The following is a 26212-nucleotide window of genomic DNA, read 5'->3' on the forward strand; positions in this document are numbered from 1 at the left end:
GTTCATTTTTAGGTCCCCTGCCCCCTTATTTATAATGTAAGTCTATGGAAATATCAATGTGAGTGTCTGACCTGAGACTAAAAAAAGGAGTGAGACTAAAAAAAGGATTGGAGCACCACACTAAATACCGATTTCCGGTATATACCGGACAAGGCGCTTGAATGATAAAATGCTAAAATCTTGTCTTTTTACCCAACGGAATGAACTTTAACAGGTCTAATTCATCTTTTCACACCGAATCAAGTACGATAATCAAGGAAAAATGTAAAATTCGGCGAAAAAAACGATATTTGTCTATTTTGTGATCATGATTTCTGCAAGCGTCTAGAGGTACTGCTCCAATCCTGTATTGAGCTAAATCCAAAAGGATTAGAGCATCACACTAAATACCGTATTCCGGTATATACCGGTCAAGGCGCTTGAATCATAAAATGCTAAAATCTTGCCTTTTTAACCAACGGAATGAACTGAAATAGGTCTAATTCATCTTTTCACATCGAATTATATATGATGTAATGAATGAAAGATGTAAAAATCGGCGAAAAAAAACGATATTTGTCTATTTTGTGATCATGATTTCTGCAAGCGTCTAGAGGTACAGCTCGAATCCTCCCTCAAACAAATGGACATAATTAGGAATTTAGGTGACAGATTTAATTTCAGTTTGCTTTCATGTTCATTTTGCAGTTATCTTTCATAGGATACTAGATTACCGCAACCAATTGTTTGACTTGCACTTGCAGCCAGTTAACGGGTGTATTTAAGAAAATATCATTGTATCATTGCTCCAATCCTTTTTTAGCTCACCTGTCACAAAGTGACAGGGTGAGCTTTTGTTGTCGCTTTTCGTCCGGCGTCCGTCCGTCCGTCCGTCGTCCGTCCGTAAACTTTTGCTTTAAAAGACATCTCCTCATAAACCACTGAGCCATCTCCTCATAAACCACTGAGCCAATTTCATCCAAACGTCACAGGAATGTTCCTTTGGTGGTCACCTTTAAAAATTGTTCAAAGAATTTAATTCCATGCAGAACTCTGGTTGCCATGGCAACCGAAAGAAAAATCTTTAAATATCTTCTTTTAAACAACCTTAAGAGTTAGAGCTTAGATATTTGGCATGAAACATCTTCTAATGAGTGTCTACCAAGTTTGTTCAAATAAAAGCCCTGGAGTCAAAATTGGCCCCGCCCCGGGGGGTCATTGATTTTCCCTATATGCATATAGTAAAAACTTAAAAAATCTTCTTTTAAAGAACTGTAAGAGCTAGAGCTAAGATATTTGGCATGGAACATCTTCTAGTGAGTGTCTACCAAGTTTGTTCAAATAAAAGCCCTGGGGTCAAAATTGGCCCCGCCCCAGGGGGTCATTGATTTTCCTTATATGCATAAAGTAAAAAATTAAAAAATCTTCTTTTAAAGAACCCAAAGAGCTAGAGCTTAGATAATTGGCATGAAACATCTTCTAGTGAATGTCTACAAAGTTTGTTCAAATAAAAGCCCTGGGGTCAAAATTGGCCCCTACCTGGGGGGTAAGTGATTTTCCCTATATGCATATAGTAAAAACTTAAAAAATCCTTCTTTTAAAGAACCGTAAGAGCTAGAGCTTAGATATTTGGCATAAAACATCTTCTACTGAATGTCTACCAAGTTTGTTCAAATAAAAGCCCTGGGGTTAAAATTGGCCCCGCCCCAGGGGGGCATTGATTTTCCCTATATGCATATAGTAAAAACTTAAAAAATCTTCTTTTAAAGAACTGTAAGAGCTAGAGCTTAGATATTTGGCATGAAACATCTTCTGGCAAATGTCTACCAAGTTTGTTCAAATAAAAGCCCTGGGATCAAAATTGGCCCCGCCCCAGGGGGTCAGTGATTTTCCCTATATGCATAAAGTAAAAACTTAAAGAATCTTCTTTTAAAGAACTGTAAGAACTAGAGCTAAGATATTTGGCATGAAACATCTTCTAGTGAATGTCTACCAAGTTTGTTCAAATAAAAGCCCTGGGGTCAAAATTGGCCCCGCCCCGGGGGTCATTGATTTTCCCTATATGCATATTGTAAAAACTTAAAAAATTTTCTTTTAAAGAATCGTAAGAGCTAGAGCTTAGATATTTATCATGAAACATCTTCTAGTGAATGTCTACCAAGTTTGTTCAAATAAAAGCCCTGGGGTCAAAATTGGCCACGCCCCAGGGGGTCATTCATATAGGGCCCGTAAGTCTGGTTTACTTTCACTTTCGATTTACCACTTCCGGGTACATCGGCAGACTTATTTACCGTTACGCATATAGGTAACCCGAAGAACTCGAGGGGTATAGAAGTTAAATTTGTTTCGGTCCTCTTCAGATTTGAAGGAATGGATAGCACGGGTCAAACAAATGCAGGTAGGTCAATTATCTGACGGAAAAACGAGGGATTTATAGAGTTTAATAAAACTAGTTTATTTTCGGATAGTGACAATTGTTTCGGATGTTTTGTCAAGGTAGTGAATTCTAGTTGTTTAGCTTTTAGTATTGTTTTAAAACTACTGATGTGAGAAATTAATTCAAACCATTTTAACTTGTTGAAATAAACAATGCAGAAACATTTTAATTCTAGTGTATATTAAAGTTATACAAAATTCGGACATTGCACAGTAATTCGGATATTTTTCCCTTCCATTTTATTCTTGTTCCTTTTTCAGTTATATATACATGTTAATATGGTACCTAGCAAATTATGATTGATTTAAAAAATATTATACTTGATTAAACCATTTCAGATGTATAGACAAGGAGGTATATGACAAGTATAGAATATACAGTTGTTCAATATGGACCATTAATCAACTGTTTGCACTGCCTATGATCCTGAAATATCTATACATCAAAGGTAAATACATGTAAAATAATTGATTAATTTTTAGTTGAGATTGGAAAGATAAACAATTATCCAAATATATTAATAACTTGGATTTCACTGCATGATAATTGATAAGTAAATAAAGCATTAAAATTGACTGTTATATATTATGTGTTGTTGTTTATCTTTAATGTTTATTTACTTCAAATATGAAATTTTTCTGTCAATCATGACCAGCTTATTAAATGTAATGTAAATATCATTTCTAGTGTCTTACACTTGTAACACCATATTTATTGATCTTTCATTCTGTAGATAAAAAGGGAAAAGATGAAGGAGGATTTGTCCATGAAGACCTTTATTGCAACTACCATCTTCCAGTTCCTTAATTTGAGAATGATATCAGAGAACACACAGTTACAGTGAAATATTAGTTTAATATAAGCCACTGAGAATAGTCAAATGTACTTTCCTGAAGAAGATGAATGACATCCAGCACAAAAATCTTAATGTATAAATAGTATGATTTTATGGTGTTTGACACTATGAACATGTTAATGTCACAATGATAGAAACAGAGTAAAATATCCACATTTAATTGCAGTTTTAAGTATTAAAACTAGATACTCTATATATACCAAAGCTGATAACACACCAGAGATAAGGTTTTTCATGGAATCACAGTATAGTCATATGACATTATGGACATTAAATGACTATGAAGTAAAGATTAGCAAAAATATTATATATCATCTACTACTAATATTGTGAGGTAATCATTGATAAGCTCACAAATTTGCATTCAAAGCTTTGATATCAAGCTGAACATTTTTCAATTAGAATATGATTTATAACTCTATGATAATTTGTTCATATTAATTTTCTAAGTCTTTACATTTGTAAAAGGAAATATTCTTATTCTTGTATCAGTAGACATTCACAGTGTAAAGTTACATTGTCCAAATAACTAATAATAAATCCAAGAGATTTCCTGAAGTTTTTCTGCCACTGGAAAGTCAGTGTGATATATATGCTAAGCAGTGCACTATAAATTGTTTAAAAATAAAAGTTTATTAAACTTATGAACTGTTTTTTGTTTCTACTATTTGGCATATATTTATAGCAGTGCTTGATCATAAGAGTTCATCTGCAAAATAAGTGTCACTGTGTACTTTAATTCTCTAACAGCAATGGCTAGATTGCTTGAATATGCAAGCATTGACTATATTAAATACTATGCATGTCATTTGAATTTTGTCTGTCCTGAAATCGAAACAGACACAATCTAAATAATATTGATGAAAAGTTCTTGACAGCTCTTCAATGACTACATTTACACATATGTACATGGACAGAAGTTAAAAGCATTGTGTGGTGTTTTTTGTTTGTTTGTTTTTTGAAACATTGACAATTTTGAAACAGTTCCAATTGGGTATATTAATGTATCAGTGATGTAATTGTTTTGTATCAAGTGCAAACCCTAAGTTTTTCATGTATTGTATAGATAATTCACTTTTGGTCAAATGTCAACAGGTTCAATACATTATAAAACAGGTAATTTGAAACCCAAAGAAGTATATGGTATGTAATAACTACCCCTCTGATAATAAAATCTTCAAGGAATGCAGAATTGCAAGTCTCCTCCAATTAAGAGAGAGACTTGGGCTTACAAGGGCTAGCAAGCTAGTGTTTTGCTACAGAATACTCAACACAGATGAATTGCATTAATATTGTTTACTCCGGTATTACTACCTGCCATGTACAATGCAAATCATGGCTTTTCTTAGAGCAGTGAAAGGCTATAACTGGAAGGAATTTTACACATCTTGCCTCAGAAACAAGTTTTTCTTTGAGATGATTTTTATGATATTTAAATAATGGTTAAAGATTACATTTCTTTTACAATTGCAGTGATCATGGTGATAATATGAAATAAAACTCAATCAAGATAGAAACATTTTAATGCTGAACATTTATCTTTTTACCATTCCTGTTACTTTACAAGTCTATTTATAACAAATTTATCTTAACTGTTTTGAAACTACATGATGCCTGGTTGAAACTGTTTTGGGCAGCCATTTGCAGAAGATAAATTATCTTTGAATAATTAAGTTAATACAAAGTTACAAATGACCAGTTAATTATTTCTAATAAAGACAGGTTATTTATTTCTAACAAAGACAGATATTTTGTTTAACATTTTTACACTGACATATATCTTTGAAGTGTCTTCAACCTTAGTTTTTATTAGAATACAAACATTCAGTCAGACAGTTTACACAAGACATGGAGCTTTAAGAAGCTTTGATTCAGTCAAAATCTGTAATGGACTGCCATGTCTCTACCACTATGTACTCCAAGACTGTGTATGGACATTTCCTTTCAACTATGCCTGGTGGTATCACTATTTGACTTCTAATCTGATGGTGAACACTCCAAAATAAATCAAGAGCCATGACAAGTACTCAAGATCCAACCAAGAAATCACATACCTGTATATAAAGAAAATTTATCATGAGTTGAAAGCAATAATAATTGGTCAGCTATAAATTCCAAGCATTTTCATATTGTCATGAATAGAAAATAATGTTGAAAAGGAAGAAACACTTCTTGGTGTCCTAGTTTAACTAAAAAATATGATCCAATCACTTGAGAAAAACACTTTAAACAGTATTTAACATGAATTAACTACATATACCATACTGTTTGTTTAATTAGCTACACTGTAATTATTTACAAAAACGAGAACATTATATATGTAATATAGTAATATTTATTTTTCATTAATGTAGTTTAAGTAGCTTGAAGTATATATTTCTTACCAAAAAGATTTTCAGCAGAGCATGCATGTGTATTTACATCGGATACCAGTTCACGTCTTTCATCTCACCACTGTCCTCAGTCTGAATACAGGAGCAAAATATTTCATTGAATTTTATGACAATTTAAATTGGTTATATACAGATTGACTGTTTGTGCTTTATAAAGATAATAATTATAAATAAATAATATTTTCAGTTGGAAGAAAATATATTCAACTAAAACACACTGATAATCATATTGAAACGTTTATCCGAAATATGCGCTGTCCGAAATTTCTAAACATTATATACTTCTGAGAGATAATCAGGTAGCGCTATAGAAAATTGATAAAATCAAATTCACCAGTCTGGTGTCAGATGCGAATGATGTTGTTTCAAAATACAAATTTATTAGATTTACATGGAAATGAAAATATTACAACATTTATTGAGATAAACTGAATTTGAAATGACACACCCACCTGAAGATTATACGAAGCTGTCTTTCATTGATACTTGTTCACAAGATGAAACCATTTCCATTTCGTTACAAAACAAAAAACTCTGCCAATTTCCACATATCATTTGCTTTTCCATGTAAGTTTTACTTTCCCATCGGCATACAAGTATTACCCAATATAGATAAGCAATGTTGTTGATGTTTGTTTGTACCCGGAAGTGCAAAATATCGTGAAATCTCGCAAGTCACATGACGAGACTTACATACCCTATTCCTTTATATGCATATAGTAAAAACTTATAAAATCTTCTTTTAAAGAACCCAAAGAGCTAGAGCTAAGATATTTAGCATGAGACATGTTCTAATGGGTGTCTACCAAGTTTGTTCAAATAAAAGCCCTGGGGTCAAAACTGGCCCCGCCCCGGGGGTCATTGATTTTCCTTAGATACATAGCAAATACTTAAAAATCTTCTTTGAAAAAACCCAAATAACTAGAGTTTAGATATTAAGCATGAAACATCTTTAAGTAAATATCTACAAAGTTTGTTCAAATAAAAGCCCAGGGGTCAAAACTGGCCCTGCCCGAGGGGTGTCATTATGTTTTTAACTATATGTGTATAGTAAAAACTTAAAAAATCTTCTTTTAAAAAACCCAATGAGCTAGAACTTAGATGTTTAGCATGAAAACCATTATTAGTCTGTTCAAATAAACAAATAAAAGCCCTTGGGTAAAAATTGGCCCGGGGGGATGGGGGTGGGGGGCTATATACAGGTGAGCGACCCCAGGGCCATCATGGCCCTCTTGTTTCATATCTTTTCGGCAGGATTATAAAACTGTCCGAGGAGGGCCAGCCATTTTCATATCGTAAAATGGCTGCCATTTACAGTATGAAGTGATTATCCCAAGCACCACCGTGACTTAGCACAGGAATTATAAATATAGCTAACCTCGGGGCGTCGCATAGGATGGAAAATACCTTTTTTCATATTTTATTGTAATAAATATTTACAAACTGTGTCTTTCGGGTTTTTTATCAATATATAACCAATAATGATGTTAATATGAATAAATAATCATATCTCAAACCTGTGACTATGACTTACAATGAAATTCTACCTTTAGTGTATTAAAAAGGTTTTTAATGTCCTGTAATTTTGTTCTGTGATTTTGTTCTAAAGCAGTCAATTGACCATGAATTTTCTTTTCATATTTTGATTTCCTTGAAATCATTTTTCTCATCTGAAGGCATGCAACATTAATATGATGATACATTAATTACATTCCATGAAAATGTTTAAAGATATAAAATATCTCATGACATGTTTAATCATTTAATTTTTACATTACACCTATAATGCAGCAAGCATAAAAAGTCTTCACAAAAAGTAGTATGCAATCGTACCTGTATTATATACAAATGTATCATTGTATGTAATATTTTTCTTGTTATAAATATAAGCATTTTCGAAGTTGTATTTTTTTTTATAAATTTAAACAATATTTTTTGCAGCAGATACGCCCGGTATAGCTTAATACACTTGAAAATTGTCCTATTCCATGTTTACATGTGTAGAATATTTAAGATTTGTATGTTGCTAAAATTCTTATCTAATCTAATTTAGAGAATTCCGGAGAATTGGGAATGTAGAATACTTGGGGGAATGGCATTAAAACAGTTACGTGCAGTGTTAGTTGATCTTAGTGGAACAATACATATAGATGACAAGGTGGTCAGTGGAGCAGTAGATGCAGTTCAGAGGTATGAAAAATTTACATAGTTCTTAAAGTGCCCAAATGTTTATGATAAATGTAATAAAATACTTGTAATGAGTAGAATAAAAGCTCAGAGTAGGGATCTATTTTGAAAAAATCCACATTAAATTTTGCCCAGTTTCTGAAAACTATTAATATGATATATGTGTTTGTCACCTTAGTGCAATAATGTGTTAACTCTAATAGTATTATATAAGAAGTAAACCTGTTACTACACTAGGAGACAAAATGATATAATCTGTAATAATGTAATGCATTTATTTATATATTCAATGCTTCACCTGGAAATGTAAATATATATACATTTCTTAAGCTTATTCAACTACATTGGTATGTGTACATGTTTTTAGCTCACCTGAGCATATGCTCAGGGTGAGCTATTAGGATCACTCTTCGTCCGTCGTCTGTCATCCGTCGTACGTCGTCCGTTGTCCGTTCACACTTTTCAAACGACATCTCCTCTGAAACCATAAGGCAGATCATAATGAAACTTCACAGGGATGTAACCCTTGTGTGAAGCCTTAACAAAGTTGTTCAAAGAATTCCATTCCATGCAGAACTCGGGTTGCCATGGCAACCAAAAGAAAAAACTTTAAACATCTTCTTCTAAAAAACCCAAAGAGCTAGAGCTTAGATATTTGGCATGAAACATCTTCTAGTGAGTGTCTACCAAGATTGTTCAAATAAAAGCCCTGGGGTCAAAATTGGCCCCGCCCCAGGGGGTCATTGATTTTCCCTATATGCATATAGTAAAAACTTAAAAAAATCTTCTTTTAAAGAACCCAAAGAGCTAGACCTAAGATAGTAAGCATGAGACATCTTCTAATGAGTGTCTACCAAGATTGTTCAAATAAAAGCCCTGGGGTCAAAATTGGCCCCGCCCCAGGGGGTCATTGATTTTCCCTATATGCATATAGTAAAAATTTAAAAAATCTTTTTCTTAAAAACCCAAAGAGCTAAAGCTTAGATATTTGGCATGAAACATGTTCTAATGGATGTCTACCAAGATTGTTCAAATAAAAGCCCTGGGGTCAAAATTGGCCCCGCCCCAGGGGGTCATTGATTTTCCCTATATGCATATAGTAAAAACTTAAAAAAAATTCTCTTAAAGAACCCAAAGAGCTAGAGCTAAGATATTTAGCATGAAACATCTTCTAATCAGTGTCTACCAAAGTTGTTCAAATAAAAGCCCTGGGGTCAAAATTGGCCCCGCCCCAGGGGGTCATTGATTTTCCCTATATGTATATAGTAAAAACTGAAAAAAATCTTCTTTTAAAGAACCCAAAGAGCTAGACCTAAGATATTAAGCATGAAACATGTTCAAATGAGTGTCTACCAAGATTGTTCAAATAAAAGCCCTGGGGTCAAAATTGGCCCCGCCCCAGGGGGTCATTGATTTTCCCTATATGCATATAGTAAAAACTTAAAAAATCTTCCTCTAAAAAACCCAAAGAGCTAGAGCTTAGATATTTGGCATGAAACATGTTCTAATGAATGTCTACCAAGATTGTTCAAATAAAAGCTCTGGGGTCAAAATTGGCCCCGTCCCAGGGGGTCATTGATTTTCCCTAAATGCATATAGTAAAAACTTAAAAAATTTTCTCTTAAAGAACCCAAAGAGCTAGAGCTAAGATATTTAGCATGAAACATCTTCTAATCAGTGTCTACCAAGTTTGTTCAAATAAAAGCCCTGGGGTCAAAATTGGCCCCGCCCCAGGTGGGTCATTGATTTTCCCTATATGCATTTAGTAAAAACTTAAAAAAATTTCTTTTAAAGAACCCAAAGAGCTAGACCTAAGATATTTAGCATGAAACATCTTCTAATGGGTGTCTACCAAGTTTGTTCAAATAAAAGCCCTGGGGTCAAAATTGGCCCCGCCCCAGGGGTCTTTGATTTTCCCTATATGCATAGAGTAAAAACTTAAAAATCTTCTTTTAAAGAACCCAAAGAGCTAGAGCTAAGATATTTAGCATGACACATCTTCTAATGGGTGATTACCAAGTTTGTTCAAATAAAAGCCCTGGGGTCAAAATTGGCCCCGCCCCAGGGGTCATTGATTTTCCCTATATACATAGAGTAAAAACTTAAAAATCTTCTATTAAAGAACCCAAAGAGCTAGAGCTAAGATATTTAGCATGAAACATGTTCTAATGGATGTTTACCAAGTTTGTTCAAATAAAAGCCCTTGGGTCAAAATTGGCCCCGCCATAGGGGGTCATTGATTTTCCCTATATTGCATATAGTAATTAAAACCTTAAAAATCTTTTTTTAAAGAACCCAAAGAGCTAGAGCTAAGATATTTAGCATGAAACATGTTTTAATGGTTGTCTACCAAGTTTGTTCAAATAAAAGCCCTTGGGTTAAAATTGGCCCTGCCAGGGGGAGGGGGGAATGGGGGCAAAAGTCATTGTTTTTCATTATTTGTGTATAATAAAAACTTAACATCATGAAACATCTTCTAATGGGTGTCTTCCAAGTTTGTTCAAATAAAAGCCCTTTGGTTTAAACTGGCCCCGCCCTGGGGGCCTGTGTACAGGTGAGCGACCCCAGGGCCATCAAGGCCCTCTTGTTTTATTTCATCTCCACTTTTAAGATAAATTTTACTCATTAGGAGGTTTGTCACTTGGCCTATAATGACATGCTCATACATGTAAATGACTTTTTGATTCCAGGTCTAAAGTTTGATATTGAATTTAATATTGATAGACTATAGTTTTGATATCATTCTTATATAAATCAGTTTCTCGTGCATTTATATTCAATATATTGAATAATAATAGGAACGTTTGAAAATTATACTTTGAAATGAATAAAGTACCGTAAGTAATTTTTTTTGAATTTTTATAAATCTAATAATGTAAGTTCTCTTGTAAGTAGTATAATATAGAGTTTAACAAAAGTTGCCGATACTTTTTAATTTTCCTTGCATAACATTTGATCAAATCAAATTGACAATTACTGAAGATTTAATTCAATTTTGACAGTTTGTTTTAACCAACTCATTAAAAGTTTTGAAACAGAGATGAATTGTTATTTTATGAATAGGAAATTTGGATAAATGTCATGAGGAAAGCCTGATTAATAATCATTCAATTATCTAAACAAATGAAAAAGAAAATAAATATGGGAAACAGTGAGCATAACGTCTGATTTCATTGAAAGATAAAGTTTTCTGGTGACTTTTGAATCTACCCATAGTGCATCTGTCCTGTCTTATCATGGTCTGTACTGTTCCCTTCTCAGTGAAATGGTCCCTAAAAATAATGAATGGTTTAGTCCAGATTGAAAGATGGACAAGTCCATTCATGATATTTAGCATGTTTAGGGTTGATTGCTTGAAGATTTTTACTCATTTTATACTTCCATGTAAAAATAAACTATTTAAAATGAGTTTCACTGATTACCATCTTGCATAAATATTTATTATATGTATGTTACTATTTTAACAACTTATGCTAAAAGAAAATACATGTTAAAGGGTGACAAATGTTATAGTATCATTATTAATGATAAACTTTTAACATAGAACTGCTGACATTGAAAGGAAATGTTTATTTCAGACTGAAAGATAGTCATCTGAAAGTTAAATTTGTCACAAATACAACAAAAGAATCAAAGAGACTTCTACTAGAGAGATTAAGAAAGCTTGGCTTTAATATCAACAATAATGAAATCTTTACTTCACTAACTGCAGCAAGAAAGATAATTGATACAAGAAGGTTGTCTCCCCTGATGTTACTAGATGACAGGGCACTGGAAGAGTTCTGTGGTAAAGTTTTGTACTACATGTACTAGTTCCCAACACTATGTTACTTAAAGTCTTTGCGAAATATCCTTGCCATCAAATAAAACCAATGATAGTCTATTTTGAAGCAAATATGAACAAAAGTTGAGATGAAGCAAACAATCTGCAGCCATTTTATTTCTGGTTAAAGTTTGGTTAAAATTGAACCCACCTACACGATATTTTCACTGGTTAAATTAAACTAAAATTTTTACAATCTGTTAACCAAAAGTTAAATCAGAAGTTAACTTAACCAAGAATCTAACCCAGTGGTTACCGTTAACCAATATTTATACAATTGTGTGCTGGTGAGCAACACTCTTTAAGAGACAAAGAATGTGGTTGTTGCTGATGTATGGTGTTCTAGAAAGATTTATTGTGAATGATACATTTGTAGTACATTGCTCTATATCATACATAGGTTGCAAGTTATATGTACAATATTGTCTGATATTTGTTATATTACTCTTATGAACATTATTCTAACATTCAAGGAAAAATCTATTCCTGTAAAGGAATTGAACTCACAGCTACATGGAGTTCACATAAAAATAATAATGTTGATGCATCATTTGTAATGATATGATGTACATGTAGGTGCTTATTTTCTTTGTGAGTTTGGTCATAAATAATTACATTGTATTTTACATTGTATTTGAATGCTAGAGTGACTTGAGCTCTTTCATGGGAAGAAGTCATCCAGCTTACACATTTATGGCTCTACCACTATCTTAGCTTACACTTGTCCATGTTGTCCTTTTTTAGCAGGATATGTGTCTTATACATTGGTGATGTAACTTTGTTTTGGTGACTTTCATAATGCACAAGAAATATATGTTTCACAGCAATTGAAATGGAAATACTGTTCTTGTATTAAATGCAGTGAACTCTTTACCTTAAAATGGCATTCAGAGTTTTGCATGAATTATTTACATTATAGATTTTTTTCCATATTGAAGGAGTACCTCAAGATCAGTTTGACTCTGTGTTGATTGGACTTGCTCCTGACAAATTTAATTACAACAAGATGAATGAAGCATTCAGGTATATCACTGTTGCCATTTTTTTTTAACAATAAGATATATTATAACCTTAAAACTTAAAAACTAGTCCTCATTTACTCTTGTATTTTTGATGGAAGGGATATTATCATAACCTTAGCATGACTATAGTCATCTAGGGCATTATTTTAAGGTTTAAAATGTGATTTGGTCTTTAGTGGAAGGGTGGAAATAATGGAAAACTAGAACTCTTACAGTCTGTAATGTCTAAAACCAGGCAATGTTATATAATTAATATTGAAAATAAAAAGATCACAAATTTGCAATGAATTTATGAAAAGTTAGATATATACCAGTCTGTCTGCTTAGCCCAATTATGAGAACATGAGATTTGTAATTCAGGGGTTGACAGTTTGATCCTCAGGAGAGGAAAATTTATTTTATGACATTTTATTCCTGACATTGAGTCTAATGGTCATTTGTCTCTCACTGCTTATTCAGAAATCATGTGGTATTACAAGTCTGTCACTTTAGGAGAAATTGGGATGTTATCAAAGATAAGGTTGACAAGATAGTTTAAATATTTGTTAAATTGGTGTTAGAATATACACTATATTCAGACCTAACAATTACACTGCCAGCAAGCACTAAATTGCATAGTTATGCATATTTTATGCCCAACTTCAATTATAATGGCAAGGGGACATAGATTGTTACCCCATTCATGTTTTTGCATGAATTGTGTTAGTTGGAAGAGCTTGAGGGGCCAATTACTCTGTCATGTGTCCAGAGATTTTGGAATAATAAAGTAAATAACAAATGTAAAGCATGATGATATGGTGTGTCATGCACAAAACCTAGACCCCATACTTCAAGGTCAAAGTCACACTTAGGCGTCAAAGGTCAGCAGTTGGAAAAAAATGTGCAGCCTTTATCAACAGATTTTGACACAAATTGGCCTAAAGGGAAGCATGATGTGATGGATGTCATGTGCAAGACCTACACCCTAGCTCCAAGGTCAAGGTCACACTTAGAAAGGTCAGCAGTTTAAACAATTTTGTCCTATCCATAGCTCTGCCATGCATCAAGGGATTTTGAAAAGAAATTGGCACTAATGTTAAGTATGAGGAAAGGGGTGTCATGCCCAAGACTAGACTGGTAGTTTTAAGTTCAACGTCTCACTTAGAAGTCAAAGGTTAGCAATTAGTAAATCCTGTCAGGCCTAAAATTCTGACATTTACTTTGGGATTTAGAAGTAACTTGGAGCAAGTGTGAGCATGATGAGTGGGTTGTCATGCAAAAAGCTAAACCCCCTAGCTCCATGGTTAAGCTTTCACTTAGAGATTAAAGGTCAACAGTCAGGGTCTATAACTCTGTCATGCATCATGGGATTTTAAAACGATTTTATACAGAAGATTGATTTTTAAGACAAGTTCTTGTAAATTACATTAATAATATTTAAGTTGACTTGCTGTAACTAATCAATACTGATAAGATATGAGAAAACATGGAAATGACACTTGTTGATCTTAAACTCATGACCTCATGGTTGAAAGACAGACACATTAACAAGTAGACTTTGGGTTCTCTGTTCCTATTCAGAATATCAAATTTACAAAGTATTATATATTTTGCTGATTTGTATTTCTATCTCTGTTTAAGGCTTGTTCTCAATGGGGCTCCTCTAGTTGCAATACATAAAGCCAGATACTACAAGACAAAAGATGGGCTTGCCTTAGGTCCAGGTACCATGGTAAATTTAGTCATTCTCTCTCATATTCATTAAAACTTGAAAGATGATAAAAATGCATGTCATACAAAATTTGAATATTTGTCATCATCAGTATCAATAGAGTCAGATAGATTAGAAAATACTGCCAAGTAAGAAATCCTGGGATATCTTGATATCAATGGATTGACTCATTTATATTGAAAGTCACATACATGTAGTTCAGTAAGTACTGAGACAATGTATGTACACTTTAACTTATTTTTATGCCACCGCAGCATCTGCGATGCGGTGGCATATAGCGATTCACCTGTGTGTATGTGTGTGTGTGTGTGAGTTATATAGATTATATAGTGAACTTAAAAAATCTTCTTGTGAAAACCAGTAGTCCAATTTCAACCAAACTTGGCAGGATTGTTCCTTGGGTGAAGGGCTTCCAAAGTTGTTCAAAGAATTTCATTCCATGCAGAAATCTGGTTGCCATGGCAACCAAAAGGAATTATAAGAATGAATTTAAAAAATCTTCTTGTAAAGACCCAAAAGGCCTAGAGCTTAGATATTTTGCATAAGGCATTGTCTGGTAGACCTCTAACAAGATTGTTCAAATTATAGCCCTGGGGTCAAAATTGGCCCCGCCCCGGGGTCATTGATTTTCACTATATGTACATATAGTAAAAACTTAAAACACCTTCTTGTAAAGACCCAAAAGGCCTAGAGCTAAGATATTTTGCATAAGGCATTGTCTGGTAGACCTCTACCCAGATTGTTCAAATTAAGCCCTTGGGTCAAAATCGGCCCCGCCCCGGGGGTCATTGATTTTCACTATATGTACATATAGTAAAAACTTAAAATACCTTCTTGTAAAAACCCAAAAGGCCTAGAGCTTAGATATTTTGCATAAGGCATCATCTGGTAGACCCTTACCACGATTGTTCAAATTATAGCCCTTGGGTCAAAATCGGCCCCGCCCCGGGGTCATTGATTTTCACTATATGTACAAATAGTAAAAATTTAAAACACCTTCTGGTAAAGACCCAAAAGGCCTAGAGCTTAGATATTTTGCATAAGGCATTGTCTGGTAGACCTCTACCCAGATTATTCAAATTATAGCCTTGGGGTCAAAATCGGCCCCGCCCCAGGGGTCATTGGTTTTCCTTATATGTATATAGTAAAAACTTTAAAAAAAATTCTTCTAGCAATTGACAAATGCTAGAGGTTAGATATTTTGCATGAAACATTGTGTTGTAAACCTCTAGCAAGATTGTTTAAATTATAGCCTTGGGGTCGAAATTGCCCCCGCCCTGGGGGTCATTGATTTCAATATATACATATAGTAAAAAATAAAAAAATGTTATTATCTGACGGTACAAGGCTAAGAGCTTTAATATTTGTTAAATAATATCATCTAAAGGTACTCTACCAAAGTGGTTCAAATTTTGCCTCTTGTGTCAAAATTAGCCCCGCCCTTGGGAGCCATAGGTATATCTTATATGTATATAGTTAAAACTTAAAAAATCATCTTCTCTAAATTTACAAAGGATAGAGTTAAGATATTTTGCATGAAACATTGTGTAGTGAACCTCTAGCAAGATTGTTCAAATTATAGCCCTGGGGTCAAAATTGGTTCAGCCCCGGGGGTCATTGATTTTCATTATGTACATATAGTGAAAAAAAAAATATTTGTCTGAAGGTTCAAGGCATAGAGCTTTGATGTTTGATATATGATATTATCTATAGGTCCTCTACCAAAGTTGTTCAAATGTCAAAAATTGGCCCTGCCCGGGGGCAGTGATTCTCATTATGTACAAGTAGTAAAAACAGAAAATAAAACAAATATTTTCTGAATGGGAGAAAGCTATAACTTAGATATTTGACTTTAAATTTTGTTTGATGGACCTGTATCAAGATTGCAATTAAACCCCCAAGGGGACAGTGACCTACTTTCTTGTCCTTTGATGTACAGCAATGACATTTTGACCATGTGCACAGTTTTAGTTGTAAAATTGAACTTTGACCTAGATTTTGATGATGTGACCTACTTTCTTGTCCTTTGATGTACAGCTATGAAATTTGAGCCATGCGATGGCATAGCATTTTTCTCAAATGCAATCTTGTTCTATCTGTGTTTCTGTTAATGTCAAGTTAAAGATACTGTCACGGTTTGGAAGACACCTTCTGTTACTGTAAACATTGATAATGAGTATGCATAATTAAAAATCACAACATAATTACTCTTATCATCTGTTAAATATTTGTTTCAAACCAAAGATAGCTAGCCTCTATTGTGCATATTTATTAATCAAACAAAACAAAGTGTATTTTATGACTGACTTGAAGCAATATAATTGTAATTTCAGGTGGATTTGTTACAGCACTAGAATATTCAGCTGGTATACAAGCAGAGGTTGTTGGTAAACCTGAGTCATCTTTCTTCTTATCAGCTGTAGCAGAATTAGACGTTCTACCAGAACAGTGTGTTATGATTGGTGATGTAAGTAGTACTTTAATGCAAGAATTCTCCATGCCAATACATCTTCTGATTGAGCATTGAGTTTGTGATCAAGAGGACACTTGTTCAATCTTCAGGTGAGGTGTTAATCCTTTGTGACGACCTTGTATATTGAGTTTAATGGTCAATTGTCTCTCATCACTGATTCAGATGTGGGATAAGTTGTTGGTCAGTTGTGGAAGAAGTTGGTTATTACTGCTTAGGTATCCAGGAAAGTTAGTTCGGTGGATCTACCTCAGACATACTTGGCAAATATGTGTAAAATTCTGTGTAAATACTAGAAACAAAAAAGGAGGATCATAAATTATATAATCAGTATATAACCAGACGACATTTATTCATTCTCATTAGTCTATATGTTGTATGATACACAAGTTTGATATTGTAATCACTGAAGGATTAACAGACAGTTCCATGTTCTTAACTGGTCAAGTTCAGCAGCATAAATAGAAATGTATATATAAGGATTTTGTCTCCCACCAATGTGAAAATATGTCATATCTCAATGAGACATATTTTTTATCCGTCTTTTTTAACTTGGCAAAAAAAATACAATAAAATTAGAAGAACCAAAAAGCAAAGAAGTAAAATCTTAATGATGATTAATATTTATAATTTCCAGATGTTAACTGGTGACAAAGATTTTTTAACTACTTTAGTTATCTGAATGATTTACCAAATGAAAGATGGGCAACATGTTAAATAAATTAACATATAGTGATATATGCAAGAATAAAGATGAAGTAAACAGGGAATTTGTCCTATATTATTTTTTTTTTTAGTCCCCTACCGGTTTACCGGAGGGGACTTTAGGTTTACCCTCCGTCCGTCTGTCCGTCTGTCCGTCCGTCTGTCCGTCTGTCTGTCAGTCCGTCAGTCCGTCCGTCCGCAAAACTGGATCCCGCGATAACTTGAAAAGTACTGAAAATATTTTTATGAAACTTGGTATATGGATAGATGGCAGTATGGAGATTATGCACGTCTTTTTCTTTTCTTCCTATGTTGAAAATTCTGGTTGCTATGGCAACAAATAGGCTGAAAATATGGCAAATTTTACACATAAACTGGATCCAGTGATAACGCAAAAAGTACTGGAAATATTTTTATGAAACTTTACATATGGGTAGATGGCAGTCTTGAGATTATGCACGTCTTTTTCTTTTCTTCCTATGTTGAAAATTCTGGTTGCTATGGCAACAAATAGGCTGAAAATATGGCAAATTTTACACATAAACTGGATCCAGTGATAATGCAAAAAGTACTGGAAATATTTTTATGAAACTTGACATATGGGTAGATGGCAGTCTTGAAATTATGCACGTTTTTTTCTTTTCTTCCTATGTCGAAAATTCTGGTTGCTATGGCAACACATAGACTGAAAATATGGCAAATTTTACACATAAACGGAATCCAGTGATAACTCAAAAAGTACTGGAAATATTTTTATGAAACTTGTTTTATTATGTTTTGTGGTCGATATTTTCAAATACAGACTTCATCCTCAAATTCATTATAAATGGCAATACACAGGAGTGTATGACAATTAAAGAACTTTTTGAGGGACCGGTAGGGGACTACTGTATTGCCCGCAATACTATCAAATGCTTGTTTTTTTTTTTTTTTTTTTTTTTTGAAGCCCAAGAGGTAACTCCGTTTATTGTCCCCGTAATAGGTAAAATAGGGTCGGGGATCTATCCACTATTTTACCTTACAATTTATTATAATATTACAAAAACATATAACGGGCATTTATATCATACATTATTTTATAATACATACAATACACAGAAGATAAATGTTCTCTTGGGATTCAGAGTATTTCATTTCCACTAAAACTGGATATAATATACACAGACTGTAATATATAAGTAGTTAATTCAAAAAAGGTTCTATCTATTTGCTATCATATCAACTAATGAGTACATAGATTTTTTAACTTTTGTATAACTAACTATTGAAGATGCTAGCTTTAAACTGCAGACAAGGCCTTGTAAAGATGGTATTATCTCCCTCCTCTTGCACAAGAATATATATCTTTTTAATTCTAGACAAAAAATATTAAATTGACATTGGTCACCTTTTTGATACCCTAAAATAAATGTTTTACAATCAACCTTCCAATCAACATTATGACATTTAAGCAAATGTTGCACATCTGAGATAAAAGTTTTTATAACCGAACAATTCCAGAATAAATGAGATAATGTCTCTTTTTCTTCTTTGCAGAAAGTGCATTTATCAGATTGTGTCAATTTCATTTTATACATTAAATAGTTTGTTCCTAGAATTCTATGGGTGATTCTAGTTTGAAGCCATTGAAGGTAACTATCATTAGTTTCAGTGTGAACCCATTCAAACAGGTATTTCCACTCAGTATCATCAATGTTAAAATAAGCATTCCATTTTGATATACATGTAGGTATTTGACAATTATCAATAAATACATTATATATGGTAGAGGTTCCACTTCTACATAAAAATATATGTTTTATATAAAAGGGAATAGACGGCAATAATACATTGGTATTAGAATATTCTATTTTTAGAGACTTTATGTACTTTCTAATAGCACTTTTCAAACCTTCATAAACTAAAAAATTCATATTTGTACCAATTTTTGTTTCTAAATTTTCTTTACTCACAAAATTTCCATTTTTTTGCATAATATCTTTGATAAAAAACACTCCATTTTCATACATTGATTTAACATACACAGGCTTTCTATCTATCAAAATATTATTATTGTAAAACAATGGACAATTAACAAACTGGTCTATATCTGTTATTTTCACAATATCTATATAGTCAATAAATGCTAACAAAACATCTTTCCAAAAGTAATTGTACATTGATTTAGATTCAATTTCTACATAACACTTTCCACAGTTAAAAACTTTGTCATAATTAAAAATGTTACTAATAAATGTGAAACATTTTTTACCACTTCCAGTGAGAAGTCTTCTAAACCATGTTAATTTCAAACTTTTCATATATGCAAATACATCAATCATTTTTAAACCACCTTCCCTGTAGTTTTTTATTAAAACACTAGATTTAATTTTTGATGGGCCACCCCAAACAAATTCATAAAACATTTTATTAATATCTTTGAGTATTTGTGTACTTGGGTTTGGAAGAGACATAAACAACTGTGTTAGAAGTGGTAATATAATAGACTTAACAACTGTAATTCTACCAATAGGAGTTAACTCCCTCCTATTCCAATACTTTATGCAATTTTCTATTTTCTTAAATTTTTCTGTGAAATTAATATCTACCATTTTTTCTAAATCTACATGAAAATTTATACCGAGCAATTTAAAAGCTCTGCCACCCCAGTTTAGTTTCCACTTTGTTTTAATAGATCTAGTACTATATTTGTGTAAGCCTATCCATATAACATGTGTTTTTTCAAAATTTACCTTAAGTCCAGAATATTTAGAAAATGTATAGAGGGTATCTAAGGTGTTATTCAAAGAAGCTTCTGAACCATCTAATAAAAGAGAAGTGTCATCAGCGAACTGAGATACTTTATATTCCACATCATTTATATTGATTCCTTTAATATCTTTAGAGTTTCTTATCTTAATTGCTAGTATTTCAGCACACAAATTAAAGATATACGGACTTATGGGGTCTCCTTGACGACAGCCTCTCCCTATTTCGAAGAAGTCAGAGAGAAATCCATTTAACTGTACAGCTGTTTTTACATTTTTCATAAAAAGAGATATCCATTGTTTAAACATTGGACCAAAATTGAAGAAAGAGAGTGTGTTTTTTATGAAATTAAAAGACAAGGTATCAAAAGCTTTTTCAAAATCTATCATCAATAGCATTCCAGGAATCTTATGTTTTTCTGTGTAATTCATGACATCATATAATAAACGTATGTTCTCACCAATAAATCTACCTTTTATAAAACCAGTTTGATCAGAAGAAATTAATGAGTCTAAAACTGTTTTTAACCTATTGGCTATTGATCCTGACGCTAATTTATAAACAACATTTAAAAGGGTAATTGGTCGCCAGTTTTTAGCTCGACTTTTCTATGAAAAGGGGAGCTATCCTACTTGCCCCGGCGTCGGCGTCGGCGTTGGCGTCACACCTTGGTTAAGTTTTTCGTACCACCCCACTTTATTTCAGAAGTATTACAAGTATGGCTTTGAAACTTACCATACTTGTTCACCATCATAACCTCCATCTACAGACAAGAGTACATAACTCTGTCAAGGTTTTTGACAGAATTATGGCCCTTTTTTGACTTAGAAAGTGTATTGAGCTTGGTTAAGTTTTTTGTACCACCTCACTTTATTTCAAAACCATTGGAGGTATTGCTTTGAAACTGACCATACTTGTTTACCATCACGACCTTCATCAACAGGCAAGAGGACATAACTCTGTCAAGGTTTTTGACAGAATTATGCCCCTTTTTGACTTAGAAAATACATTGAATATGGGTAAAATCCACTTATTGCCTTAACCCTTTGAGATATTGCTTTGAAACTTTTAATGCTATTTCACATCATTACCCCCATCTGTACGCAAGAGAAGGTAACTCTGTCAAGGTTTTGTTTTAAAAATTAAGGCCTTTTATCGACTTAGAATCTTGGTTAAGTTTTTAGTACCAGTCCACTTTTTGACTGAACTGTTTGAGATATTAATTTGAAAGTTGGAATACTTGTTTACAATCATGATTCCCAAACATGTCCAGGAGAAGGTAATTCTGTCAAAGATTTTATTTGAATTATGGCCCTTAACTGTCAATGTTTTGTATTATAGGCAAGCACTAAAAAACTTAAAAAATCTAAAAAAATTCATTCCTATCCACTTGTTCACTTTACCATAAATTATGTCATATAAACATTGCTGTAATATTCAAGGGTATCAAACAACTAGTTCACTTTAAAAATACAGAGATTCTTGTATTGCCTTTTACTGCAAAAACTTTTTTTATTGGCAAGCAATAAAAAAGTCGAGCGCGCTGTCTTACGGACAGCTCTTGTTTAAAAATTGTCTAGGCTTGTTATCTTTTGGAATGCAAGTAATAATTCCTATAATAATTTGTCCTATATTATGTTATGTATGTACATTGCTTGCATATGAAATATTGATGCTAGCTTACGGAATATCGGTGATTCTACTCGGGTGCCTGTTTGTGTCTGAAATAATGCACGGAAGGGCACCTGAGGTCTTCCTCCACCTGTAAAAACTGGAACATTGCCATATGACCTATACTGTGTCGGTGTGACGTAAAACCCAAAACACACAAAACAAAATTAAATATTGATACAATGGACAGAAAGTGAGAACTATATGTAAAATATTATATTTATGTACATGTTTGTTTATTGGATATTGGCATGATGGACACAGATTTTAAGATATTGATACATGTATTGTCATATATACAATGTATTTAATAGTAGTGTTATATGTGTTGGTTTCAGGATGCAAGAGATGATGTAGTTGGAGCCATATCATCTGGAATGAAAGGAATCCTTGTGAAAACAGGTGATATTTTAGTAACTAGTGTTTTACTTACATTTAAATTTGTTTATGGAAATATTTCATTATTATAATAGTAATAGACAACTAAAAGTGAACAGAAGAAAGAGAAGTAACCTTTTTGAAATGAAGGTGAAGTAAATGAATATTACATATGTTTGATCGGTTGTATTAATTGATTGTATAAAGATGTATTTCAATTGAACCCACAGTTTATATACCTTTTAACTGTGAATACTTATATTAAAGTATATCTCAGAAAGAATTTAGCATGTTAATGATATAAAGCATTTGTCAAGCATTTTGTAGTATAAATTTTTTCATGTAGCAAAATATTTTAAGATGTTGGAATGAAAATCAGCATGGAATGTATAACCAGATCATGCTATATCTATGAATATTTTAGAAACATAGCAATAATACATTATTATGATTGTATCATAGATTTATGTTGTCAATGCTCATTATTTATATTATCACATAAACCGTGGCGCAGGAGTGTAATAAAGCCATGTAATAAAAAACGATATTACACTAGTGTAATAACACTTTGACGTAACGTCATTTGTGCTATATAAAAACATAGTGTTAAAGAGCGCTAATGTTAGCGTTGTACACTATAGGCGCGTCATTGAAAAATTACTCATTTTAACATTTGACTGATCTTATGTTATATGTGTGATAAAAAGAATATTATTAACCAGGTTTTCCGAAGGAAAAAACTGGTTATTAGATTGAGGTATGTCGGCGGGCGGGCGGGCGGGCGGATGGGCGGGCGGGCGGGCGGGCGTAAACAATTTCTTCTGTGCGCAACTCCTCCTACATTTCTCAACGGATTTTGACCAAACTTTCACAGAAGCTTTGTCATCAAGTGCCCTGGCGCATATTGTCGGGGTTTTGCGATTAAATAATATTTGACCTAATTATGGCCCTTTGTTTTTTTTTCCTTATATTAAATATATAGTGAACAATTCCTTCTGTGCGCAACTCCTACATTTCTCATCGGATTTTGACCAAACTTTCTCAGAAGCTTTGTCATCAAGTGCCATAACACATATTGCCAGGGTTTTGCAATTGGTATATATTTGACCTAATTATGGCCCTTTGTTTTTTTTCCTCATATAGAATATATAGTGAACAATTTCTTCTGTGCGCAACTCCTCCTACATTTCTCAACGGATTTTGACCAAACTTTCTTAGAAGCTTTGTTATCAAGTGCCTGGCACATATTGTTGGGGTTTTGTGTTTGGATAATATTTGACCTAATTATGGCCCTTTGTATATTTTTTCCTTATACAGAATATATAGAGAACAATTTCTTCTGTGCGCAACTCCTCCTACATTTCTCAACGGATTTTGACCAAACTTTCACAGAAGCTTTGTCATCAAGTGCCCTGGCCCATATTGTCCGGGTTTTGGGATTGGATAATATTTGACCTAATTATGGCCCTTTGTTTTTTTTCCTTATATAAAATATATAGTGAACAATTTCTTCTGTGTGCAACTCCTCCTACATTTCTCATCGGATTTTGACCAAACTTTCTCAGAAGCTTTGTCATCAAGTGCCATGACACATATTGCTAGGGTTTTGCAATTGGTATATATTTGACCTAATTATGGCCCTTTGTTTTTTTTCCTTATATAGAATATATAGTGAACAATTTCTTCTGTGCGCAACTCCTCCTACATTTCACAACGGATTTTGACCAAACTTTCTCAGAAGCTTTGTCATCAAGTGCCCTGACACATATTGCCAGGGTTTTGCAATTGGTGTATATTTGACCTAATTATGGCCCTTTGTTTTTTTTCCTTATATAGAATATATAGTGAACAATTTCTTCTGTGCTCAACTCCTCCTACATTTCTCAACGGATTTTGACCAAACTTTCTTAGAAGCTTTGTTATCAAGTGCCTGGCACATATTGTCGGGGTTTTGTGATTGGATAATATTTGACCGAATTATGGCCCTTTGTATATATTTTCCTTATACAGAATATATAGAGAACAATTTCTTCTGTGCTCAACTCCTCTTACATTTCTCAACGGATTTTGACCAAACTTTCTTAGAAGCTTTGTTATCAAGTGCCTGGCACATATTGTCGGGGTTTTGTGTTTGGATAATATTTGACAGAATTATGGCCCTTTGTATATTTTTTCCTTATACAGAATATTATAGTGAACAATTTCTACAGTGCGCAACTTCTCCTACATTTCTCAATGGATTTTGACCAAACTTTCACAGAAGCTTTGTCATCAAGTGCCCTGGCGCTCACTAAATTCCCATGTTTCTTCCAAGACATCATTCAAGTTTTTTTTTTAAATTGTGAACATACTTTTCTTGATATCGCACAAAACACCACACGCCAATATTGTTGACAAAAGAAAATGACAAGAGACGCAAAAATTAAGCAAAAATAAAGTACTGTTTACCTTTCTAAAACATTTGGGAAAAAAAGGCGAATAGACAACATAAAATTTCTCAATCATTTTTGTTTGAGGAATACTAAAAAAGCCATAATTCCTCCTAAAAGTTCAATTAAAAACAAATGCCCCTCCATGACAAAGCTTCTGTGAAATATTTTGCTGAAAACCTGGTTGCATCGCATTGCGATGTTCCTTGTATTCGTGTAGATTCAATACTACATTTATTGAACTCGTTGAATAAAACAATATTTTGCTTGCCAAAGGCTCACATAATATGATCTTATTCAACTCGTTCAATAAATTTAGTATTAAACTACACTCATTTAATATCCTCTATTTATTATACAGGTAAATACAGAGTTGGTGATGAGAAATATTTACCAGATAATGCGGTTACAGTGAACAACTTTAGTGAGGCAGTAGACTTGATACTGAAACAACAATATGCTGAACATACTTGAACTGTTATAATGTGTGCAGTGATATATATTTATGAGAACATTGTTGTCTTCTTACAATAGACTGAAATCAAAGAAATTTAAGTATTTCTAAGAACACTTCCTTTTCTAATTTACTGGATAAATATTTATCAAGTTAGAGGGTAACCAACTGTTAACCACTCACCCAGATTAGCGACGATTCTCCACACTTTTAACTGGTCATATAAAATGTGCTTTAAAAGTTTAAATCATTAACAAATTAAATTATTAACATATGAAACAAATGTTTTGGTATATGTATGAAATAAAATGACATCTTTGTTTATTTTTTTAAGAACAGGAATTGGTAAAAGTGTTAAGTTATCAACATAATTAAATTTCAACAATTATCATGTCAACAATGTTTTAAATCATTTACTTGCAAGAATATGTAGGTGAAGTTGTTTTTCTTTATATTTTCTGAAAAAATGATAAGTTTTTCCAGATAGTTCATATGCATTTTAATGTTCAAGCATTTTAGTTTAAGCCTTGTGATACATGTACTTAATATAAATCTCTTTATGATTTTGTTTCTTCATTTTATATCTAAAATTTGTTTTTAAAAAAATTGAAGTTTTATGTATAATTTTTACTGTGAAAAGTGTGAAATTGGATTGCATAACACATTGAAATGATTATAACTTAAAATTAGCTGGGTAAATTTTCTTTATTTTTTACACAAATGGTAAAAGTAGTTTGTAGATAATTATTATAAAAAAAATATTTTGATGCCCCGTTTACTTTTGACAAAATCTGACAAGTTTTTATACCCCACTTTCTTATTTGATGTAAAATGACAGGTACCTGTCTCAATAAACAAATAAAATCTTTTCATATACATTTTACATTGATTTACTTGAAGTTATTAAAAAACTACAGTTTTTTATTATCACTTTTCAAGTAAGGAAAAC

General features: G+C 32.8%; 1 protein-coding gene and 1 long non-coding RNA gene across 3 annotated transcripts; both read left to right on the top strand.

Annotated features, from left to right (window-relative positions):
• The first annotated feature begins 487 nt into the window (after nucleotides 1–487).
• Nucleotides 488–25415, top strand: LOC132717386 (haloacid dehalogenase-like hydrolase domain-containing protein 2). The gene is made up of 8 exons (XM_060700840.1): nucleotides 488–644; nucleotides 7719–7855; nucleotides 11431–11639; nucleotides 12614–12698; nucleotides 14318–14400; nucleotides 16742–16875; nucleotides 22341–22404; nucleotides 25171–25415. The coding sequence occupies exons 2-8, from the start codon at nucleotides 7758–7760 to the stop codon at nucleotides 25281–25283; spliced, it is 786 nt and encodes a 261-aa protein (XP_060556823.1). The 5' UTR covers nucleotides 488–644; nucleotides 7719–7757; the 3' UTR covers nucleotides 25284–25415.
• Nucleotides 2215–3714, top strand: LOC132717385 (uncharacterized). Of its 2 annotated transcripts, none has more exons than XR_009623956.1 (3): nucleotides 2215–2475; nucleotides 2755–2864; nucleotides 3150–3714. It is a non-coding gene; the product is annotated as an uncharacterized LOC132717385 (long non-coding RNA). The 2 variants fall into 2 exon arrangements; XR_009623955.1 differs by having other exon boundaries at nucleotides 2216–2377; nucleotides 3150–3713.
• Nucleotides 25416–26212: the final 797 nt, after the last annotated feature.

The sequence above is a fragment of the Ruditapes philippinarum genome, unplaced genomic scaffold, assembly GCF_026571515.1.
Source record: "Ruditapes philippinarum isolate M1 unplaced genomic scaffold, ASM2657151v2 ctg621_1_1_1_1, whole genome shotgun sequence".
Classification (NCBI taxonomy): domain Eukaryota; kingdom Metazoa; phylum Mollusca; class Bivalvia; order Venerida; family Veneridae; genus Ruditapes; species Ruditapes philippinarum.